At 50.8% G+C, this 17,387-nt stretch overlaps 1 protein-coding gene and 1 non-coding gene across 2 annotated transcripts; both read right to left on the bottom strand.

Moving 5' to 3' along the window:
• Positions 1-2,358: 2,358 nt before the first annotated feature.
• PABPC4 (poly(A) binding protein cytoplasmic 4) lies at positions 2,359-16,692 on the bottom strand. Its single transcript, XM_044913983.1, is given in 16 exon segments — positions 2,359-2,457; positions 2,664-2,794; positions 2,907-2,934; positions 2,936-3,001; positions 3,943-4,070; positions 4,165-4,251; positions 4,800-4,871; positions 5,014-5,101; positions 5,443-5,715; positions 8,303-8,398; positions 9,016-9,153; positions 9,817-9,911; positions 10,264-10,403; positions 11,675-11,790; positions 12,540-12,733; positions 15,510-16,692. Coding segments are annotated over 16 exon segments (1,935 nt in total). The 5' UTR covers positions 15,703-16,692; the 3' UTR covers positions 2,359-2,367.
• On the bottom strand, positions 7,903-8,037 carry LOC123324770. Its single transcript, XR_006540035.1, has one exon. It is a non-coding gene; the product is annotated as a small nucleolar RNA SNORA55 (small nucleolar RNA).
• Positions 16,693-17,387: the final 695 nt, after the last annotated feature.

Below are 17,387 nucleotides of genomic sequence, written 5' to 3' on the forward strand. Positions count from 1 at the left end.
TGCACCAGTTTGCATTACCACTCCCAGTGCACAAGAGTTCCTATTTCTCCAGATCGACACTTGTTTCTTGTGATTTTAGCCATTCTGACAGGTGTGAGGTGATACTTCATTGTCTTGATTTGCATTTCCCTGATGAGTGGTGACATCTTTCCATGTCTATTGGCCATCTGTCTTTGGAAAAATGTCTGTTCATGTCTGCTGCCATGTTTTAATTGGATTATTTGGTTTTCCTTCCTTTTTTTTTGGACTAGGCTCTATGCCCAACACGGGGCTCAAACTCACGACTCTGAGACTAAATGTTGCATGCTCTACCAACGGAGCTAGTCAGGCGCCCTGAGTTGTACTTCTTTATATATTTTAGATCCTAACCCTTTGTTGGATGTCTACAAGTATCTTCTCCTTCAGTAGGTTGTCCCAGTTTTATTTTCCTTTGCTGTGCGTAAGTGAATCAGCCTTTACTTAAGGTGAGTCCAGACCTTAAAGAAAATGGGGAGTCTGCTAACTGCTAAGAGGGAAGAATATTCTAAGGAAAATGACCCCCTGGGTAAGGTCCCGAGTAAAGACAGCCTGCCAGATTTCAAGGAAGGTAAAAAGTGTTCCTAGAGGACAGGGAGGGCAAGCAGACTGGTTGACCTTGGCCAGGTGAGGGCTGTTTTGAGAACTAAAGGAACCACAAAGTGCTTAGGACTCCATTTGTTTGCTGTTGCCACTCAGACCTAGCCCCAAGCCTTTTCCCATTGCCAGAGGAAACCTCAGTTGCATAATCAGCTGACTGCAGAAGAGGGGACCCATAAATGCCAGCTAACACATCCAAGGAGGGAGTGCACCCACTTCTTCCGGGTCAGACCCCAGGTCTGCTATGATCAGATTTCTATAGGTTTCTACAGGTTAAATGGGGGTCCATTATAAAGGTCCTCCCACAAGAGAACGCAATGGGACAGTTCTGTATACCATTGCTAATAGTCTGTTTGTAACCCATCAGGAAAGGATAAGCTATACAGAACTTCATTTGACTCTAAATACATCCTAAAATTACTTCCAAGTGAAAACTGGATTTAACAGAGTGAAACAGTACAGGCAGTTTTATGGAGATTTTTTTCTTTATTGAGAAACTTAAGACTTGGGTACATCAAATAAAACCAATTTCTGGGGGAAAAAATCAAAACCCACAATAGAAAAAAAAAGTTAACACTGTCTGGGCCATAGCAGAACCCAGAGAATATATTCTTTTAATTGAAAAATTCTAGGTGCTTCATAATTGACCTTTTGATACAAAATGACCTATTAAATTTCCAATTTGTGGTTCTTGGTGTTGAGGTCCATAGGACACGCTAGGAATCTTCAAACCTTGAGCTGAATTCCAGGAGGGGTTATTTGGCTTTTGAATCCTGAAAAGCACCAACACAAATTAAATACATAATCAGAAAAACCTGAGATGCACTGAATCCCCGGCTTATAAAAAGGTATTGCGAGAGCAGTGCTTCCTGACATTCGGGCAGGAAGATTTTGTTGGGGCTGTCCTGGGCACTGTGGAACATTTAGCAGTATCCCTAACCTCTACCCACTGGATGCCAGTGACACATCTCCAGCTGTGACAACCCAAAATATGTCTCCACTGGCAAATGTCCTCTGAGGGGGAACTCCTGGCTGAGAATCACCCACTCTGAGGCTAGCTAGGTACTATAAAGCCCCACGCCCTTCCTGGCCATCCTGTACTCAAAGCTACCATTCTCTTGCTTAAATCCAAATGAAGGGTCTGGGCCCTTACCACGTGTCCTTTCCCCTCGCCTCTGGCTCTGGTTTGTCTGGTCCTCTCCTTCCTCCATGAGGAGGCACCCGCCAGTCCTGGTCATAGGTCCTAGTTAAGCCTCACTCACCCCCACCCCTGCGGCTGGGGGCCACAGCTGCCAGGGTCAGAAGTGGACTAGAACACACCCTGTAACTGTAGTCAGGTGTGTCTGTCTCTCCCACTCCGACACCAGGGCCCGTGCCCCTTGTGTTCCCCGAGCCACGCGGCGGCTGCACACACAGCTGCTCTCACCAACTTCAAGCCAAACCAGGGAGATATGTTCATAGAAATGAGGCTGTGGGATCTGATTATGACGCCTTATCTGTCATTATTCTAACCCAAAAAGGTCATTCATCTAACCAGGGGCTCCTTCTACAGAAAACTGTCTGCTCCTTATAGTTTACAACCTGTTCTCTCTTTTCTCCAAATTAACTCTTCCAGATGACAGACAGAACCCAGGTGACTGCCTGTCCAAGGTGCCAGGTTATAGTGGCTCTAAGTAATCTTTTAGGAAGATTGTCACAAGTCAAAGCCATTGCAGAAAACAAAAAACAGCCAAACATACGGTTTTTCCTTGGCTAAGAGGTAGCAGCGGCAACAGCGCCCACCTTCTGGGCAGCTTCTTTCTTGGCATGATGAGCCTGCAGAACCGCCACAGCTTCATCCACCTGTGAGCAATCTCCAGGTGGTTAGTGACATCTGAGCAGAGGCCCTCGGCCCCTCCCTGGCGCGCGGGGCCCAGCAGTGGTGTTGCCGGGTGCTGCCCGCTCCTAATTCCCACCCACAGCAGCTCTCAAGTCACAGGCGAGGCGCGACGAGAGAGTCGGGAGACAGCAGACCCGCCTCCCCCTGCAGGGCCTGGGGACCAGCTCACCTTGGAGCGGAGCGACTCGGGGGACTCGAGCATGTGCAGCAGCTCAGAGTTGTCAATCTCCAACAGCATGCCCGTGATTTTCCCAGCCAGGTTTGAATGCATGGTTTGGATGAGCGGGAACAAACGTTCTCCTGGGGGTGGAGATCGAATTAAAGCCCAGGGTGAATCCCAGTGAATGGACACTGGTGTCCGGGTCAGTGCCAGGCTCTGGCCCCCTCTCCTGCAAACACATGGCTCACTCACCCAGCATCTGCTTCTGCTCCTGGGGGGGGCGCTGCGGCCAGCATGGAGGCGGTCAGGGGCTCCTGCCCCTGCACATGGACCGCAGGCTGCGGTGCCTGGGAACCAGGAGAGGCAGCAGGTTAGCAACACTGAAAGGACGCTCGATGGTCCTGAGCCTGACCACTCAGTCTGAAAGCCTACTATGTGACAGAGATGGAGGTGGGTGTCCTTGGTGCCAAGGAACTAATGGCAAGCTTGGGGGATGAGGGGTTACAGGAGCAACAGAGTGTTATAGGCTTGAACACAAAACCAACTACAATAAAAACAGCATGCTATTAAAAGGGAAAGGAAATGACTAAGAAAATAAACCTACAAGGCTCAGCAATCATCAAATGATTCCATTTATAATTACATCCCACATCACTTTATTGTACCAAATGTTTTTATTCTATCAAATGCTTGAGGACTGTCAACATGCATGGTCAATGCCAGTCCCAGCCCTAAAAGGAAGGCTCTGAAGGTAAAAACTATTTTACGTAAGCAGAGTTCTGAGGCATCTCGCATTTAGACAGCATGAAGCACGAGCAGGCGACTTAGGGGCCACAAGGCAGACTGCAGCTCCTCTAAGCAAATTACTCCTGGGCTCTGGGTCCAGTCCCCCATCCCAACTTAAGATCTCTGAAGCCGAACTTCTCTTCTGCTAGATGAAGCTCTTTCCTGCCTGCATGTCCCAGTCTCGCAGAGCAGCTAAGGATCAACTCGGCCAGTGGGCGTGAGCAGCTCAAAGAGCTAAGCGAGCACACACATGTTGTACAAAGGAGGGCGGAAACAGCAGCTGTTTCTGCTGGGGCATTTCTGAGTAGACTACTACGGGGAGGAATACTTCCCAGCCCCTTCTCTCCCAGCAAGAGAGCCCGAGAGGTAGTGTCACCACAGAAAACACGGCACCCTGACACAGCGGGCATTTAATACCTGTTGGAGGAATCAAAGCAAGGCACCTTTTCAATCAAGTGCCAACAGGGGAGATCCTTTTAGCATTCTGTTTGGTGGGCCTCACCTGCAGGGGCTGGATGGCAGGGTGAGGGCTGCGGACACTGGAGGCGTATTTGTAAGGTGCGACAGCCCGAGGGGCAGTAGCAGCAACAGCAGCACGAGGTGCTAAGGTCTGCACGGCTGGGGGAACACCTTCGGAAAAGAACAAGCAAAATTAAAGCCCATCAGTCTGGGCAAAGACCCGTCAAATCCCATCTTTCCCCATTCTGTGTGCATCCAATACCACCTCCAGACTGGCAGCTGTCAGTCAGCCCTTGCTGGGCGGCACCAGCCCCACCAAAGTCCATAGCCAAGCGGTCCGGGCACTCAGACCCTACAACAGACCAGCAAATGCACATCAGTGTCGGCAGCGGATGTCCAACTGGCCACGTCCCACGGAAGGAGCCATTCCAAAGCCTGTTCACACAACACATCGCACACGGGACCACGACTGCTACTTTCGAGGAGCAGCCAACAGAGAACACACAACTCTCTCCACCTCTTGGAATACGGGACATAGTCTGTAAAGAACAGTTTCCTTCAATCTCCCAACCCCACCCAAAAGAATAGGCTGCCTCTGTAGTCATCCAGCTAACAGGCTCCTATAATTAAGCTTTCTCACATGAGTCACCAATGAGCAGAATCCTTAAAGTCACCAACATGCCTAGAACTCCCACTGTTTCTCTGCTCCCTAAGGACCAACCAGAGCACACAGCCATGATTACAGGACCGGAACTGGAACGTGGGCCCAACAAACTGACCAACCCTGGGCAGGGCCTAGCCAACCTGACTCCCTCCTCCCCAGGCCACACTTCTCAAGGCCAGTTTGCTCACCGACTCTCTGAGCGGTAGTAGGGAGGCCGCGAGAGGCCGGAGCATTACCAGTTGGAGCCAGATGGCGAAGAGCGGGACGAGGCCCAGACTGGCGTATAGCACTTGGCATTCCTTGGAAGCCTGGTGAAGACAAAAATTGTGCATCACTGATGAAGCATGTGGACCAGAACCTAGGCTGCGCCTCAGAGGGGGCGAGGAGGAGAGGCAGGGAGCCCAGGGAGGCATATCCCGGGTGATGGAACCAGCACTCCCCACCACCTACCTTGAGGTCTCCCACCTTGCTGCCAGCGGGGGTTAGGCCTCATCTGTGCTAACTGGTTGGGTGTGTAATATGGAGGTCTTCCCTGGGCCTGCAAGAAAGAGCACCCAAGCCCTTTTATTTGAAGGACCTGAATCCGAATGGAGAAGTATCTCATCTCATCTCACTGCCAGGCCCGAGGCTAGTTATTCAAGACATTCTCTGAGTACTCAAAGGCCTGGGGGAGGGAAGGCCAGTTAACGGGGATTCTTTCATTCTAACTCACTACTGCATGAGAGTGAGTGAGAGAATGAATAAATCTTCATTTTCATGGGTCCTTACTCTGACCTTCTGAACTCCAATATCCAAAACCCCTCACCCCAACCACCACGGGCTGCGGCAACAGCCGTCGGGGGGCAGGTTCCGAAGACCCAGGCACACAAGCTGACCCACCTGTGGGACTGCTGGCACGAAGTAACCACCGGCTGCAGGCTGGAACTGATTTAAGATGGCATTGGCAGGGAGTGCTCGCATTCCAGCCACCCGCTGCATGTACTGGTTGGTCAGGTGAGCCTTTCGCTCTTCCTTCCTCTGGGCCAGGGCGACATATAGTGGCTTGGAGCCCACGATGCGTCCGTTCATCTCGGTGACTGCTTTGGTCGCCTCTTCAGGAGATGAGAAGCAGACAAAGCCAAACCCTTTGCTTCTCCCATCCTCCAACATTACCTACAAAGGGACCAGCTACTTAAGGAAAAGGTGTTCTAGTTTGGGGGACAGCTATTAAGAGCCAAAAAACCTGGTTTCTGCCGCAAACAGTTCCCAAGTCTAGGGCAAGGGTTCTAGACCTGTCACGGGATGTACCCCAGACCAATTAAGTCACAACCTCTAAGGAGAGGACCTAGGCATTTTGTTTGTTAGATCCCCAGGTGATCCTAAAAGTTTCTAAACACTATGATATGGCTAATGGTTAAACCAGGAACCCAAAGATATTTCCTGACACCTAGAAGCATAGTAGCTACCTTTGGATACCCGACAGAGATCTGGACAGTGTTAAGCTGTTTACTTGTAAAACTCATCTGCCCAAGACCTTGGTGAACAAAACTTTTATCATCTCTTAGCAAGGTTAGGATATGCTTTTGAAATACCACATACACGCAGGAGTTACAAAACCAATGACTGCCACCATTAATTCAATGGGAGTTAACAGCAGAAAGGTGACCAGCTAGGAGAAACAGCTGGATTCTAGTCTCAGTTCAGCAATTTCTAAGCTCTGTGATTTTTTTTTTTTTTAAGATTTTTATTTATTTGAGACAGAGCACAAGTACGGGGAGCGGTAGAGGGAGAAGCAGGCTCCCTGCTGAGCAGAGAGCCTGATGAGGGGCCTGATTCCAGGCCCTTGGGTTCATGACCTGAGCTGAAGGCAGATGCCCAACCGACTGAGTCACTCAAGTGCCCCCGCCCCCCCCTTTAAAAAGATCTTATTTATTTTTTTTGAGAGAGTGCATGAATACATGGGAGCAGGGGTGGGCAGAGGGAGAGAATCTTTTTTTTTTTTTTTAAAGATTTTTATTTATTTGTCAGAGAGAGAGAGAGGGAGGGAGAGAGCACTCACGAGCAGGAGAGCAGCAGGTTCCTCGCCGAGCAGGGAGCCCGATGCGGGGCTCCATCCCAGGACCCTGGGACCATGACCTGAGCCGAAGGCAGCCGCTTAACTGACTGAGCCACCCAGCTGTCCCCGAGGGATAGAATTTTAAAAGCAGGCTCCACACTCAGCACAGAGCCCAGATGTGGGGCTTAATCTCAGGACCCTGAGTTCATGACCTGAGCCGAAATCAAGAGTCAGATTTTTAACCGACTGAGCCACCTAGGCTAGCTGCCCCTAAGCTATGTGAAACACTTGCCCTCTCTCTGAAGCTTGATGCCCACGAGATCCTCTAAGGCCAACTGCCACAAAGCCACAGGTCTACCGGTTCAGGCCATCTTTTCCCACAGACGGCTAGTCATTCAGACAGTTCTTTTCCTCACCTGAAAAGGTGACTTGTAGCTCCCCCCTGGCCTACCTCCTCAGAAACATTGATAGCAACAGGACAATGTGTGCCTGGCATCATTTTGTGTCTTAGCTTGCTGCCTGGACAGCCCTCCCGAGGTGGAGGACATGAAAGTAAGGATGCGTACCAACCCAACGGCTCTATCAATGAGATGGGCCAACGCAGTCTCTGAAAACATGACACCCTGATCTTGAAAATAGGGCCTGTGAAACTTGCAAGACACGGTTCTTTTATCCTCTTCCTACAAATACCAACTCGAACATTGTGCTGATAAGCAAGGAGAGACCATCATTCCTCACACCGATGAAGGCCAGTGGCCAGTCAAGGAGGTGGTAAGAGGGAAGGGGCGAGGAAACAAGGAACCCCGACAGGGTGGCTCCTGATCAACTCCCTGCTACAACTGACGTTCCTTTATGACGCTCCCAGGTTGTGCGTGACGTAAAGCTAAGGGCCAAGGCAGGGTCACCACGTCTTTATCAGCGCACTCAGCCTCCGTTCTCAGCCCCAGACTCTGACGTGTGCCGCACCTTCGCGGAGCAGCAGCGTCTGCATCAGACTAGGGTCCAGAACCTTCACACATGCATCACTTCCCATCACACCCACCACGGGCCTTGCCCGAGCACGTTCCATCCTCACGTAACCAGTGTTCTCCTGCTCAAGGACTCTAATTCCTTAGCTTTAGGAGGGGATTCATATGCATTCACCCTGCTGCATCAGTTGATAGGAGTACCAAAGAAAACCAAGCAAACGATGCACACTGCAAAACGTGTAAGAGCCATCTTTCCACTCCTCTTAGCTTTGTAAGGCCAGGACAGAAGTTCCCAAACCCAGTTCCCAAGTCCTCAAAATACCTTTGTGCAAGGAGAAGTGTGGCAGAGTCGTAGAGACAGGCTCCAAGACAAATGGAAAACAACCCGTCTGGATTTCCTCTGCTCATACTGTTGCACCATCTGTCCCCACACCAGCACAAAGCAGCAAAGAATGGGAAAGATTCAGGTGCTTAGGGGTCAATAGGAGGGACTGCTCAGATTCACCACACCTCAGTGCCTGGGAGACAGTGCAATGTATACCTCATGAAACGCCCTTCTCCAGAGCATATACTCAGATGCGTAATTGAACGCCAGGAGGAATTTGCTAGATTAATGTGGTATCTATCCTCAGAAATGAACACGATTTAGATTCCACTCCTTCAGTGAAACAAATGCCAATAAACCTCTAAAAAGTTGTAATTTCTACTTTCGATCCCAAATCTCAGTATAAAATACCTTAGCACTGGTGATTGATCCAAAAGGAGAAAACTCTTTCCTTAACTTCTCATCATCAATGGTGTCATCCAAGTTCTTAATGTAGAGATTCACCCCCTGAAGCAGAAGGATCACCATTAATGCACGTCTGTACCCCACATATGCCCTAAGACCCTGGTTGTCAAAATGTGATCCTAGACCAACAGCAGCCCCGCTCCTTGGGTATTTCTTAGAAATGCAACTTCTCGGGCCCAAACCCCAATCTACTGAATCAGAAATTCTGGGATTCTGAAAGCCACGTTTTCACAAGCCCTGCAGGGGATTCTGATGCAGGCTCAGGACTGAGACTCCTGCCGCGGACTCTGACAGGACCCTCAGTGTGGGCCTGGCTTTCTGCACAGCTCCTCTGGCTGACTACTGGCCCCAGTGGGGCTCCTACCACTGCTCCAACAAAGGGTAATCATTTAAGTAAAAAGAACCCACACAAGTAAGAACAACAGACTGAGGCTTCCGGAATGAGTCCCTAAACGAATGAATCAATCTTTTGCCCTTGTTCTAGAATCGTTGCTGTATCTGGTAGGTATTTCCTTTTACACCTCAGGATCTTGGGAGAAAGGAGAGGAAGAGGCAGATTCCAGGTGCCCAAAGAGAAAGCCTGCTAAACCTAAGGGTGCTCCTGCCAGTATTCCACAGTAAACCCCTGGGTGGGAGGCTGTGCCAAGAGCCCCTCTCACCTGATACCGACTAATTCTCTCTTGTTTTAGCTGTTCAAATTTCCGCTTTAACTCAGCCTGCCGTTCCACTTTCTTCTGGGCACGGCCTACAAAAATCACTTTCCCACTGATTTCTTTTCCATTCATCTCTTCCACAGCCTAAAGAGGAAACACAGGTCTTAAAAATCAAGACGTGGAGGCAGGGGCCTTGCTCTGGACGCCTGAAAGTCCCACCACAACATTCCAAGAGAAGGAAATCTTTCCTATAGGGCTAAAAATTAATTTTATTCCATCTGAAGTCAGCTAAGCAAATCCAAACTTCCTTGTGAGTAAAATGGGGTTACTACTTAAATGGGTTATTGGTCCAGATGATACAGAAAAAAATTGTATTTTTATAAATACAAGCGCGGCAGACATGAGCCCAGGCTGCTAATCTGGGTGTCGCTGAGTCTCTCCTGTTCTGTGGGGAGCGAGTGGTGCACGCTGAGCGCCCAGCACCATGCTTTCCCCGTAAGCAGCTGCTACTGCCAGCAAGTCAGCAACTCCTGGGGCCCTGAGCCCCCTCACTAGGAAGGGGAGCAAACACCCATCCTATTCTTTCACCCTACAGGGCACCCTACAGAGCTAGGTGACAGGTAGGTGCCAAGTGCTCTGGGAACAGGTAAATGACGGATTAGCACGTCAAGTCCCCTCAGGCCAGGAACGATATCACTATGACACTCGGGCAATGCCCGTCTCTGCTCGGCTATGTGCGAGCCAGGCCCTGCCCACACTCGGGGCCACTTCCTGCAAATGTTTCCCCAACCCTCGTGGGACTCTCACCTTATTGGCATCCTCGTGTTTTTCGTAACTCACAAAGCCAAAGCCTTTGGATTTCCCACTGGGATCTCTCATCACCTTGACACTTAGGGTCTTACCTATTACCAAAGGACAGAACTATTAGTAACACCATCTCTGTTACAGCTCAAGGAGAGAAGGCTTCTCTAGGAGCCCAAATGAAGCCAACTCTTGCTGAACCCAGACGGACTCTAGAAAGAGGTGCCGTGCCTGGCCTTCTACTTCTGACCAAGCTACTGAGACGGCTCTGGGGCTGGGACGAGGTAGGATGAAGCCAAGAGTCTATTCCTATCTACTCTGTGACCCTGTCATGCAAGGTAGTTTACTTCTGGGCCTAGGCGCCCTCATCTCTTAAACAACTAAGATACAGGAGGAGTTGTAGGTCCAGTGGACTGCAGAAGGGGGCACATGGGGTGAAGAAGCCCAACTTACCAAACTGGCTAAATAGCTCTTTCAGACTCTCATCATCCACCTCTTCCCCAAAGTTTTTGATATAAACATTGGTGAACTCCTTGGCTTTGGCTCCAAGCTCAGCTTCCCGCTCTTTTCGAGACTTGAATCTGCCCACAAACCTAAAAAGAGACCATGGGAAACAGTGAACACCCAGAGGAACAAAAATCATGATTTCCAGGGGCCCAAAGGAATATAGGTTAAAGGCTGACAGGAGAGGTTAAAACACACGAGTCCCCATCCAACCACCAAGACAGCAAGCTCAGAGATGCCCCGACTCCCCAGCAGAAAGAGAGAGGCAGGACTGTCCTGCAAGGACCAGCCCCAGGACTCCTGGCTCAGACCAGGGCTACTCCTACCACATCACACTGCCTTCGTGAAGAAACCTGATGACCATGTTTTTAAAATGTTCATTTCTGTGCATCTATGTAAATGCATAGAAAAGGTCTGGAAGGATACAAACCAAACTGTTAACAGGGGTTAGCCCTAGGGGTGAGACTGCTAGAGTGAACTATGAAGAAGCCTTTGCTTTTGCACTGGCCTCATTCTGGTGGTGTTGACACAAGTGGGAAAATGTATCTATACGCTGAAAAATCTTTAGATCTCTCTCTAGTGATACCTTTGTAAGACTTCACCACTGGCCACATACACATTATCAATGTAATCCATCCCCTGGTCTGTTCAACATAAAAAGGCGCCCCACAAAGAACAGAAATGATTTTTGCTTGCTATAGCCAAGACTTATTATCCCTTCTCTCCCTGCCATGGCTTAACTAAGACCCCCCCCCTCCCTATTCTGCAATAACCACACTAAAGCAACAAGGTCTATTATGAACAGCGTCTTCTGCCATCAGATCAGATTCTTCATTATAACCAAATTAAGTATTACTGTGGAACCAGCCTTGTATGAGAAGGTCACTGAGTCGTAAGTTAGCCAACTGGAGATCTTGGGACAATTTGGCATCAACCCCTAGCAAATGACCCCATGGACAGACCTGAGTCACAGGAAGGCCAAGGTCACATGGCTAGTACACAGCTCCTGGTCAGTCCAGGGCCCTCTCCACTCTGCCGCTGGCCAAGACCCCTGCTCAGAAAGGGCTCATAGCTGCCTTCCAGCAAGCCCCAGTTGCCGGTGCTCACAAAACCCACAGACGGATGATGCTTTTAAGGGAGAGGCGGCAGGCAGGCCATGGCTTGGGCAGGAAGCCCACCTTGGCGAGTCAAAGGGCTGCCACGGCTCGGGCAGGGAGACTCACCAGCCCTGGAGTGGAGAGGTAGGAGCAGGCCACACTTGGGCCGAGAGAACCAGTAGCCGCCTTGTGTGCCAGTTAATACCGAGGTGGGGCCACGGCTGGCTCATGCGATGGCTGTTGCTCCGGACTGGGACACTCACACTTTGCGGTCATTGAGGAGCATGCCGTTCATCTTCTCGATGGCCTTGTCAGCAGCCTCTTGCGTCTCGAAGTGGACAAAGGCATAACCCTTAGAGCCGTTCTCATCACACACCACCTGGCAAAGACAAGCAGACCACTGTAGCACCACTGGTATCTCCAAAGAGTCGAGAACCACGTGGTCTTCTACTCAGTTGCCAGCGTCTGAGGCCATTAGCCCATCCACGGTCCAGACAGGAGACTACAGCACGCCAAGTTTTCCTAACACGGAGCACACTACCAGGCACTCAGTGATGTTCCATTTACAAACGGCAGCCACTATTAGGCTGCTTCTATTCCAAGAGTTTTATTTCATTAAAAGACCTTGAAATTTGGGGGCAAAAGCACCGTGCTGCCAAAAAAGTGACCATTTTCCAAACCCACAACAGAATTTCAGTCTAGTGGGGAGTTAGACATGTAAACAACCACCACACCAGTTGTACAAAATTCTCCATATAAACAGGTGCACAGAGAAGGAAGAGAATGATTTTATGCTTCTGAAATGACCAAGTACAGCCACCTGGAGACCTGAGGCACTGCTCTGGTTCCCCCACAGAAAGGAGAAACCCTTTGATGCCCTCCAAAGGTAGGAAACAGGAAGGATATTTTAGGCAGAGGGACGAATAAACAAAGACACAAAAGCACCTGCTGGTCATGCTGGGTTGTGGCACAAGATTACCTACAGGGAACTTTTAGGCTGCAGAGTCATTTCCAGCATTTCAAAAATGACCATATCCCGTCGCCCAATTCCAAGGCTGTTCCCCCTTTCGTATTTCTCTTGTTCTCATGAGTCAGTAATCATTCCAAAGTCCTTTAACTGGTGCTTACCTTGCAAGACAGAATGTTTCCAAAAGCAGAAAAAGTATCATAAAGTGCCTTGTTATCTATAGATTTGTCCAGATTCTTGATGAAGACGTTTCCCACACCAGATTTTCTCAAAGAGGGATCCCTCTGAGACCACATGATACGGATTGGCTTTCCCTTAATCACATCAAAGTTCATGGTATCCAAGGCCCGCTCAGCTGCAAGAGAGAAACACATTTCAGTCAAGGATATAAAACGTCACCTCGTGTTGACGACTGCCACCATCCCAGGAACAGATGACTGTAGGACTTTTCAAGGTAATCACTCTGATAAAAGGCAACTCTATTAAAACTAAAGGGCATCAGCTCCCTCTAGCCCGTGTTGCTCCTGAGGGTAGACATTCTGGCCAGTCGATCCACATCCTGGCAGAAGTCTCCAGCCCTCTGGGCTGCACCCTTGTTGGGTAAGGGGGTTAGGCGAGATCATCTAGATGGCCTTCTGGCACCAAGATCAAATCACAATACCGCACATTTGACTAAGTGGTAACAGTTATGAGGACTGCTGCTTATCACCCGTGGTGACGCAGGTGGGACAGGTGATGCTATCTACTTCATAAAATGAGTAAACTTATGTCCAGGATGGCTAAGCCATGCAGCTAACTAGTGATTAAGAAACTAATACCAGACCTTCTGATTATTTTTCAGTAAGGTATTGTATCAAATTACCAACTAGCTGTCGTCATTTTGTCTACGATCCGCCTATAAGACAAATGACAGAACAAAATCTAGGAGTGACTGACTGGGGAGAATGTGCTATCCCTGAATTCAGCCCAGTTTCTTATATTTTCAATTTCTGAGAACAGAAATTGATTCAAAAACCTCAAAATGACAGATACTAACGGTCATGCATGGAAACAGTCTTTTTAGCATCAGGACGAGGAGGATGAAACTACATCTTTCTAAGCACGTAGCATAGTAGGCTCTGCACCTCGTGGTTTCCAGGCCTTCTCAAGTCTTAATCTGAGTTCTGTGAAATTCCAGAACTTCAAATGCCCTGGTGCCCAACCAAGTTCTCCATCCAGTGCCTTGGGACGCTTCCCCAGCTTCCCAACAAATCCATGTGTGTACCAGAGACCGCTTAAAGGACCAGAAGCTGAAACGTACCACCACCTGTCAGCAGGAGCACTTCTCTTAGCGGTCGTAACAAACTCCCAGAGCTGGTGGCCACTTTTCCTGACTTACGCAATGAACCACCCCAGAATCTCCTCCATGAGGGGATAAGGGGCATGGGGGTGGGGGTTCTCCTGTCCCAAGGTACCACCTCACTTAAGACAGGGACAAAATTCCCTAACTCTGGCCCTCCACAAGCTCAGCTGTCCAGTCAGCAGAAGGAGTATCTCGTTTTCATTCATCTCCAACCACCTTTCCCACCTTCTCAGGTGGGCTGGTTGAGTATGGGAGGGAAGGTCAGGGAAAGCAGACTGGACAGATCCAACTCAGGAGAAGTCCAGGTACAGAAGCCGTCGCTCCTGATGGTTTATCTGGGACCAACAGCCTGGGACCCCAGGGTTTCACTGACTAGCAGGAAGAAGCCCTTTCTACACAGCTCTTCGCGTCTTTCCAGACAGTGCTGCAGAAGGCAAGTTGGCTTCGTCTAACAAATCTGGCTGCACTTATTTATAGCTGGGAGAGGTCCTGCAGAGGCATGTGTTGGCAGACGCACTGACCAATGGCTTCTGCTACTATCACCAAGTGACAGGACTTTTGTTCAGAAAGTGTCAAAAAGGCAGGCAACAGCCAATGTACCCACTACTCCCCCCGGAAATAGGCCACACTTGGCCACCTTTGTGCCCTCTGGCCAGACACAGCTCAGAGCACACGGTGAGTTGATGGTAGCAGCGCCTCTCGTCTCTCAACAAGTCAGATTCTCTGGTCTCAGCTGCAGCCTGGGCAAGTGACATTCTCTGTGCTTCACGGACAGTGAACAAAGTGTGGACAAAAATAGGGACCCAGAGATCCTTTGCCATAGAATGGCTTGTTTCTCCCAGTAATGGTCTCTACAGTTGTTCCCTTTTAATCTGAAGTCACGTGCAGCCCCTGATTAGGTTTCCTCTGGCCTCGCTCCGGCCACGCCTGCAGCATACCTCTCCACTGTTCCAAGCAAGGGCCCCAGTCTGGGCTGGCGGGGCACTGCGCTGGCAGTCCCAGCTAAGCCTTCAACCTTCTGCAGTTCCTTTTCCTTCTCTGGAGTCCCATTTTCTTCAGATGGGATGAAGGAAAAGGGTTTTGACAAGGGTAAAGCTCTCTGCACAGGTGAGGCCATAATCCCCACCAGCCCAGTCGATTTCCCCCACAGCGTTTCCCCAGACTGCCTGGACACCCCTTCTCCACAGCCCAGGGCTTCGTCCAGAGAGTAAAGGACTCCTCCACCCCAGGAGCTTTAAAGCCACAGACCCGGGAGCTGGCCTGGCACATGCAGGGCTCGTGGCGCCAACAAGAGGCCCTGCTCAAGTAAAATGAACAGAATTGTTCCCACTGCCTCCCACTTGCCCAGAAAGACCCCTTATCAGTATGAAAGCAAGAGACTAAGTCCAGGGTAAAGGCAGGGGAGGGGCGGCAGCTCCAGAATCTAAAATTTCTGCAGGAATTGTGTTTCAATTGTTCTGCCTCTTCGGCAAGCCTGTGAGGGGCATGAACCCATGCTCAGTGACCAGACAAGGGTCCCACGAAAGCAGGACCATATACACAATGGAGTGACAGGGACTTTCTCCAAATCCTATTTTACTGTCTCCTTGGGTTCCAACCCCACCGCCACCACTGATTAGCCCAAGGTCACCCACTTAGCAAGCGGTGGAAGCAAGACTGAAACTCCGGTCACCTGATGCCAAGATCTTCATTCTCAACCCCTGTATCCCGTGTCTCCCCCTCCCCCATGGGGTAGACTCCGAGGGTCCCCTAGGATCCCACGAATTTGTGGATATAAGCGTCTACTCACCGTCCGCCGGCTGCTGGAAGTTGACGTAGGCATAACCCAGGGAGCGGCGGGTGATCATATCGCGGCAGACCCGGATGGACAGCACAGGCCCCGCAGGACTGAACTTTTCATACAGCATGGCCTCGGTGACGTCCGAGTGCAGGTCACCCACGTAGAGGGAGGCCATGGGGTAGCTGCTGGCCGCAGCGTTCATCTCCCCAGCCCCCACCACCCCGAGCCCCGCCAGGAGAACTTCTTATAGGGACCACACAGGACAAAAGGGGCTCTTCTCGGAGCCGTGGCCCGCGCCGCGGCTCACAGGTGGCAGAGTGAAGCTAAGAGACGCCGGAGCAGGCTCGGAGACACGGAGGACCGGGAGGAGGAGTTCAGGGACAGCTCGTTCGAGACTGCAAAACCGCAGACAAAAGGCTCTCAAAAACAATATGGCCCTCTCTGGGAGTTTGTAATTTGCAGCTGTCCTGGTCTGAAGCTCCAAATTTCAAAGGAGAAAAAAAAAAATAACGTATTAAAACAGAGACTCCCCTCCAAATTATAAAAATTCTCCAAGAGGCAACCAAATGGTGCCCACGGCGGCCTCCGGGACACGGGTTTCTCTATAAATATAGGCCTCGGGCTCCCGGCGGTTTAAGATTACAGCAGCCAGGGCAAGAGGGAAACCAAATCTTGGTCGGCGCCGACTCGGCAAGCCCCGGGGGCCGGGCGCGCAGCCTCCTCCCACGCCGGGCCGGCGAAGGGCAGCGCGGACACGTGGTGCGCCCGGGGCCGACGCGCGGGGGGCGAGGGCGGCGGGCGCGGGGCTGCCACGCGGCGCGGGGGCGGACGGAGCGGAGGCGCGTGGACGCGGGCGGGCGGCTCACCACCGGACCGACGGACGCCAAGGTGCGGCGGCGGGCGCGGGCAGGCCGGAAGCGTGCAGAAGTGACTTCCCCGCGGGTTCTCCGAGGAGGATGCGCTTTTTTCTTTCTCTCTCTCTCTCTCGTTTTTTTTTTTTTTTTTAGGTTTTAAAGCATTTTCGGATTTTTTTTATCTTTTCCTGTTTTTCCTTCAGGCTGCTAGGGCCCGAAAGCGACGGAGGCTGCGGCGACCCGGGGCGGAGAGAGGCGGCCGGGGGAGCCACCGCTCCATTTATACTCGCCCGCCCCGGGCGCTGCTGGTCGAAGGGCGCCTCGCGACCTGGGCGCAGTCGTGCCCGCCCACTCGGCCCGGGGGCCCGAGGCGGGGCGGCCACGCGAGAGCGACCCGGCGCGGCCGCGCGGCGCCACAGCGACCCCTGGCGCGCGGAGGACCGCTCCGCTGGGGTCTCCTCCGGACCCAAGGGCTGCTTGCCAGCCGCGTAGACAGCACACCGCCCGGCCCTCCGGGAACAGAGCACCTGTAACCCACCCACAGGCGCAACGTTTAGAATCCATGTGTTGCTTATTGTAAAATAAAGACGACATAAAATAAGTCACAATGATATAGTAAGTGGTTCAGCATGTAAATGTTTTGGCGCAAATACGGAAGACATTCTGAAGTTTTCAGAGTACTAGGACGTAGAGGTAGGTAGTTACCCAGAACCCGACAGCCACATCTGCAGGAGTATCCATGAGTGATGGGATTAAATGTTGGTAGAGCTTCAAAAGAACAAAATACAATCATCCCCCTTTTTACATGGCGGTGGCCTTCCTGGAAATTTAGTTGATATTTAAGGGAGCAAAAATGTTTCTGTTTAGGGGTAGGAGAAGGGGATTAAGAGGTCATGAAATAAATCACGGAGATGAAAAGTACAGCATAGGAAATACAATCAAGAATATTGTAATAACTTTGTGCGGTGACAAAGGAGAGCTACACTTACTGTGGTGAGCATTTCCTAATATATATAAGTGTTGACCCACTATG

This window comes from Neomonachus schauinslandi, chromosome 4, assembly GCF_002201575.2.
Source record: "Neomonachus schauinslandi chromosome 4, ASM220157v2, whole genome shotgun sequence".
Taxonomy (NCBI): domain Eukaryota; kingdom Metazoa; phylum Chordata; class Mammalia; order Carnivora; family Phocidae; genus Neomonachus; species Neomonachus schauinslandi.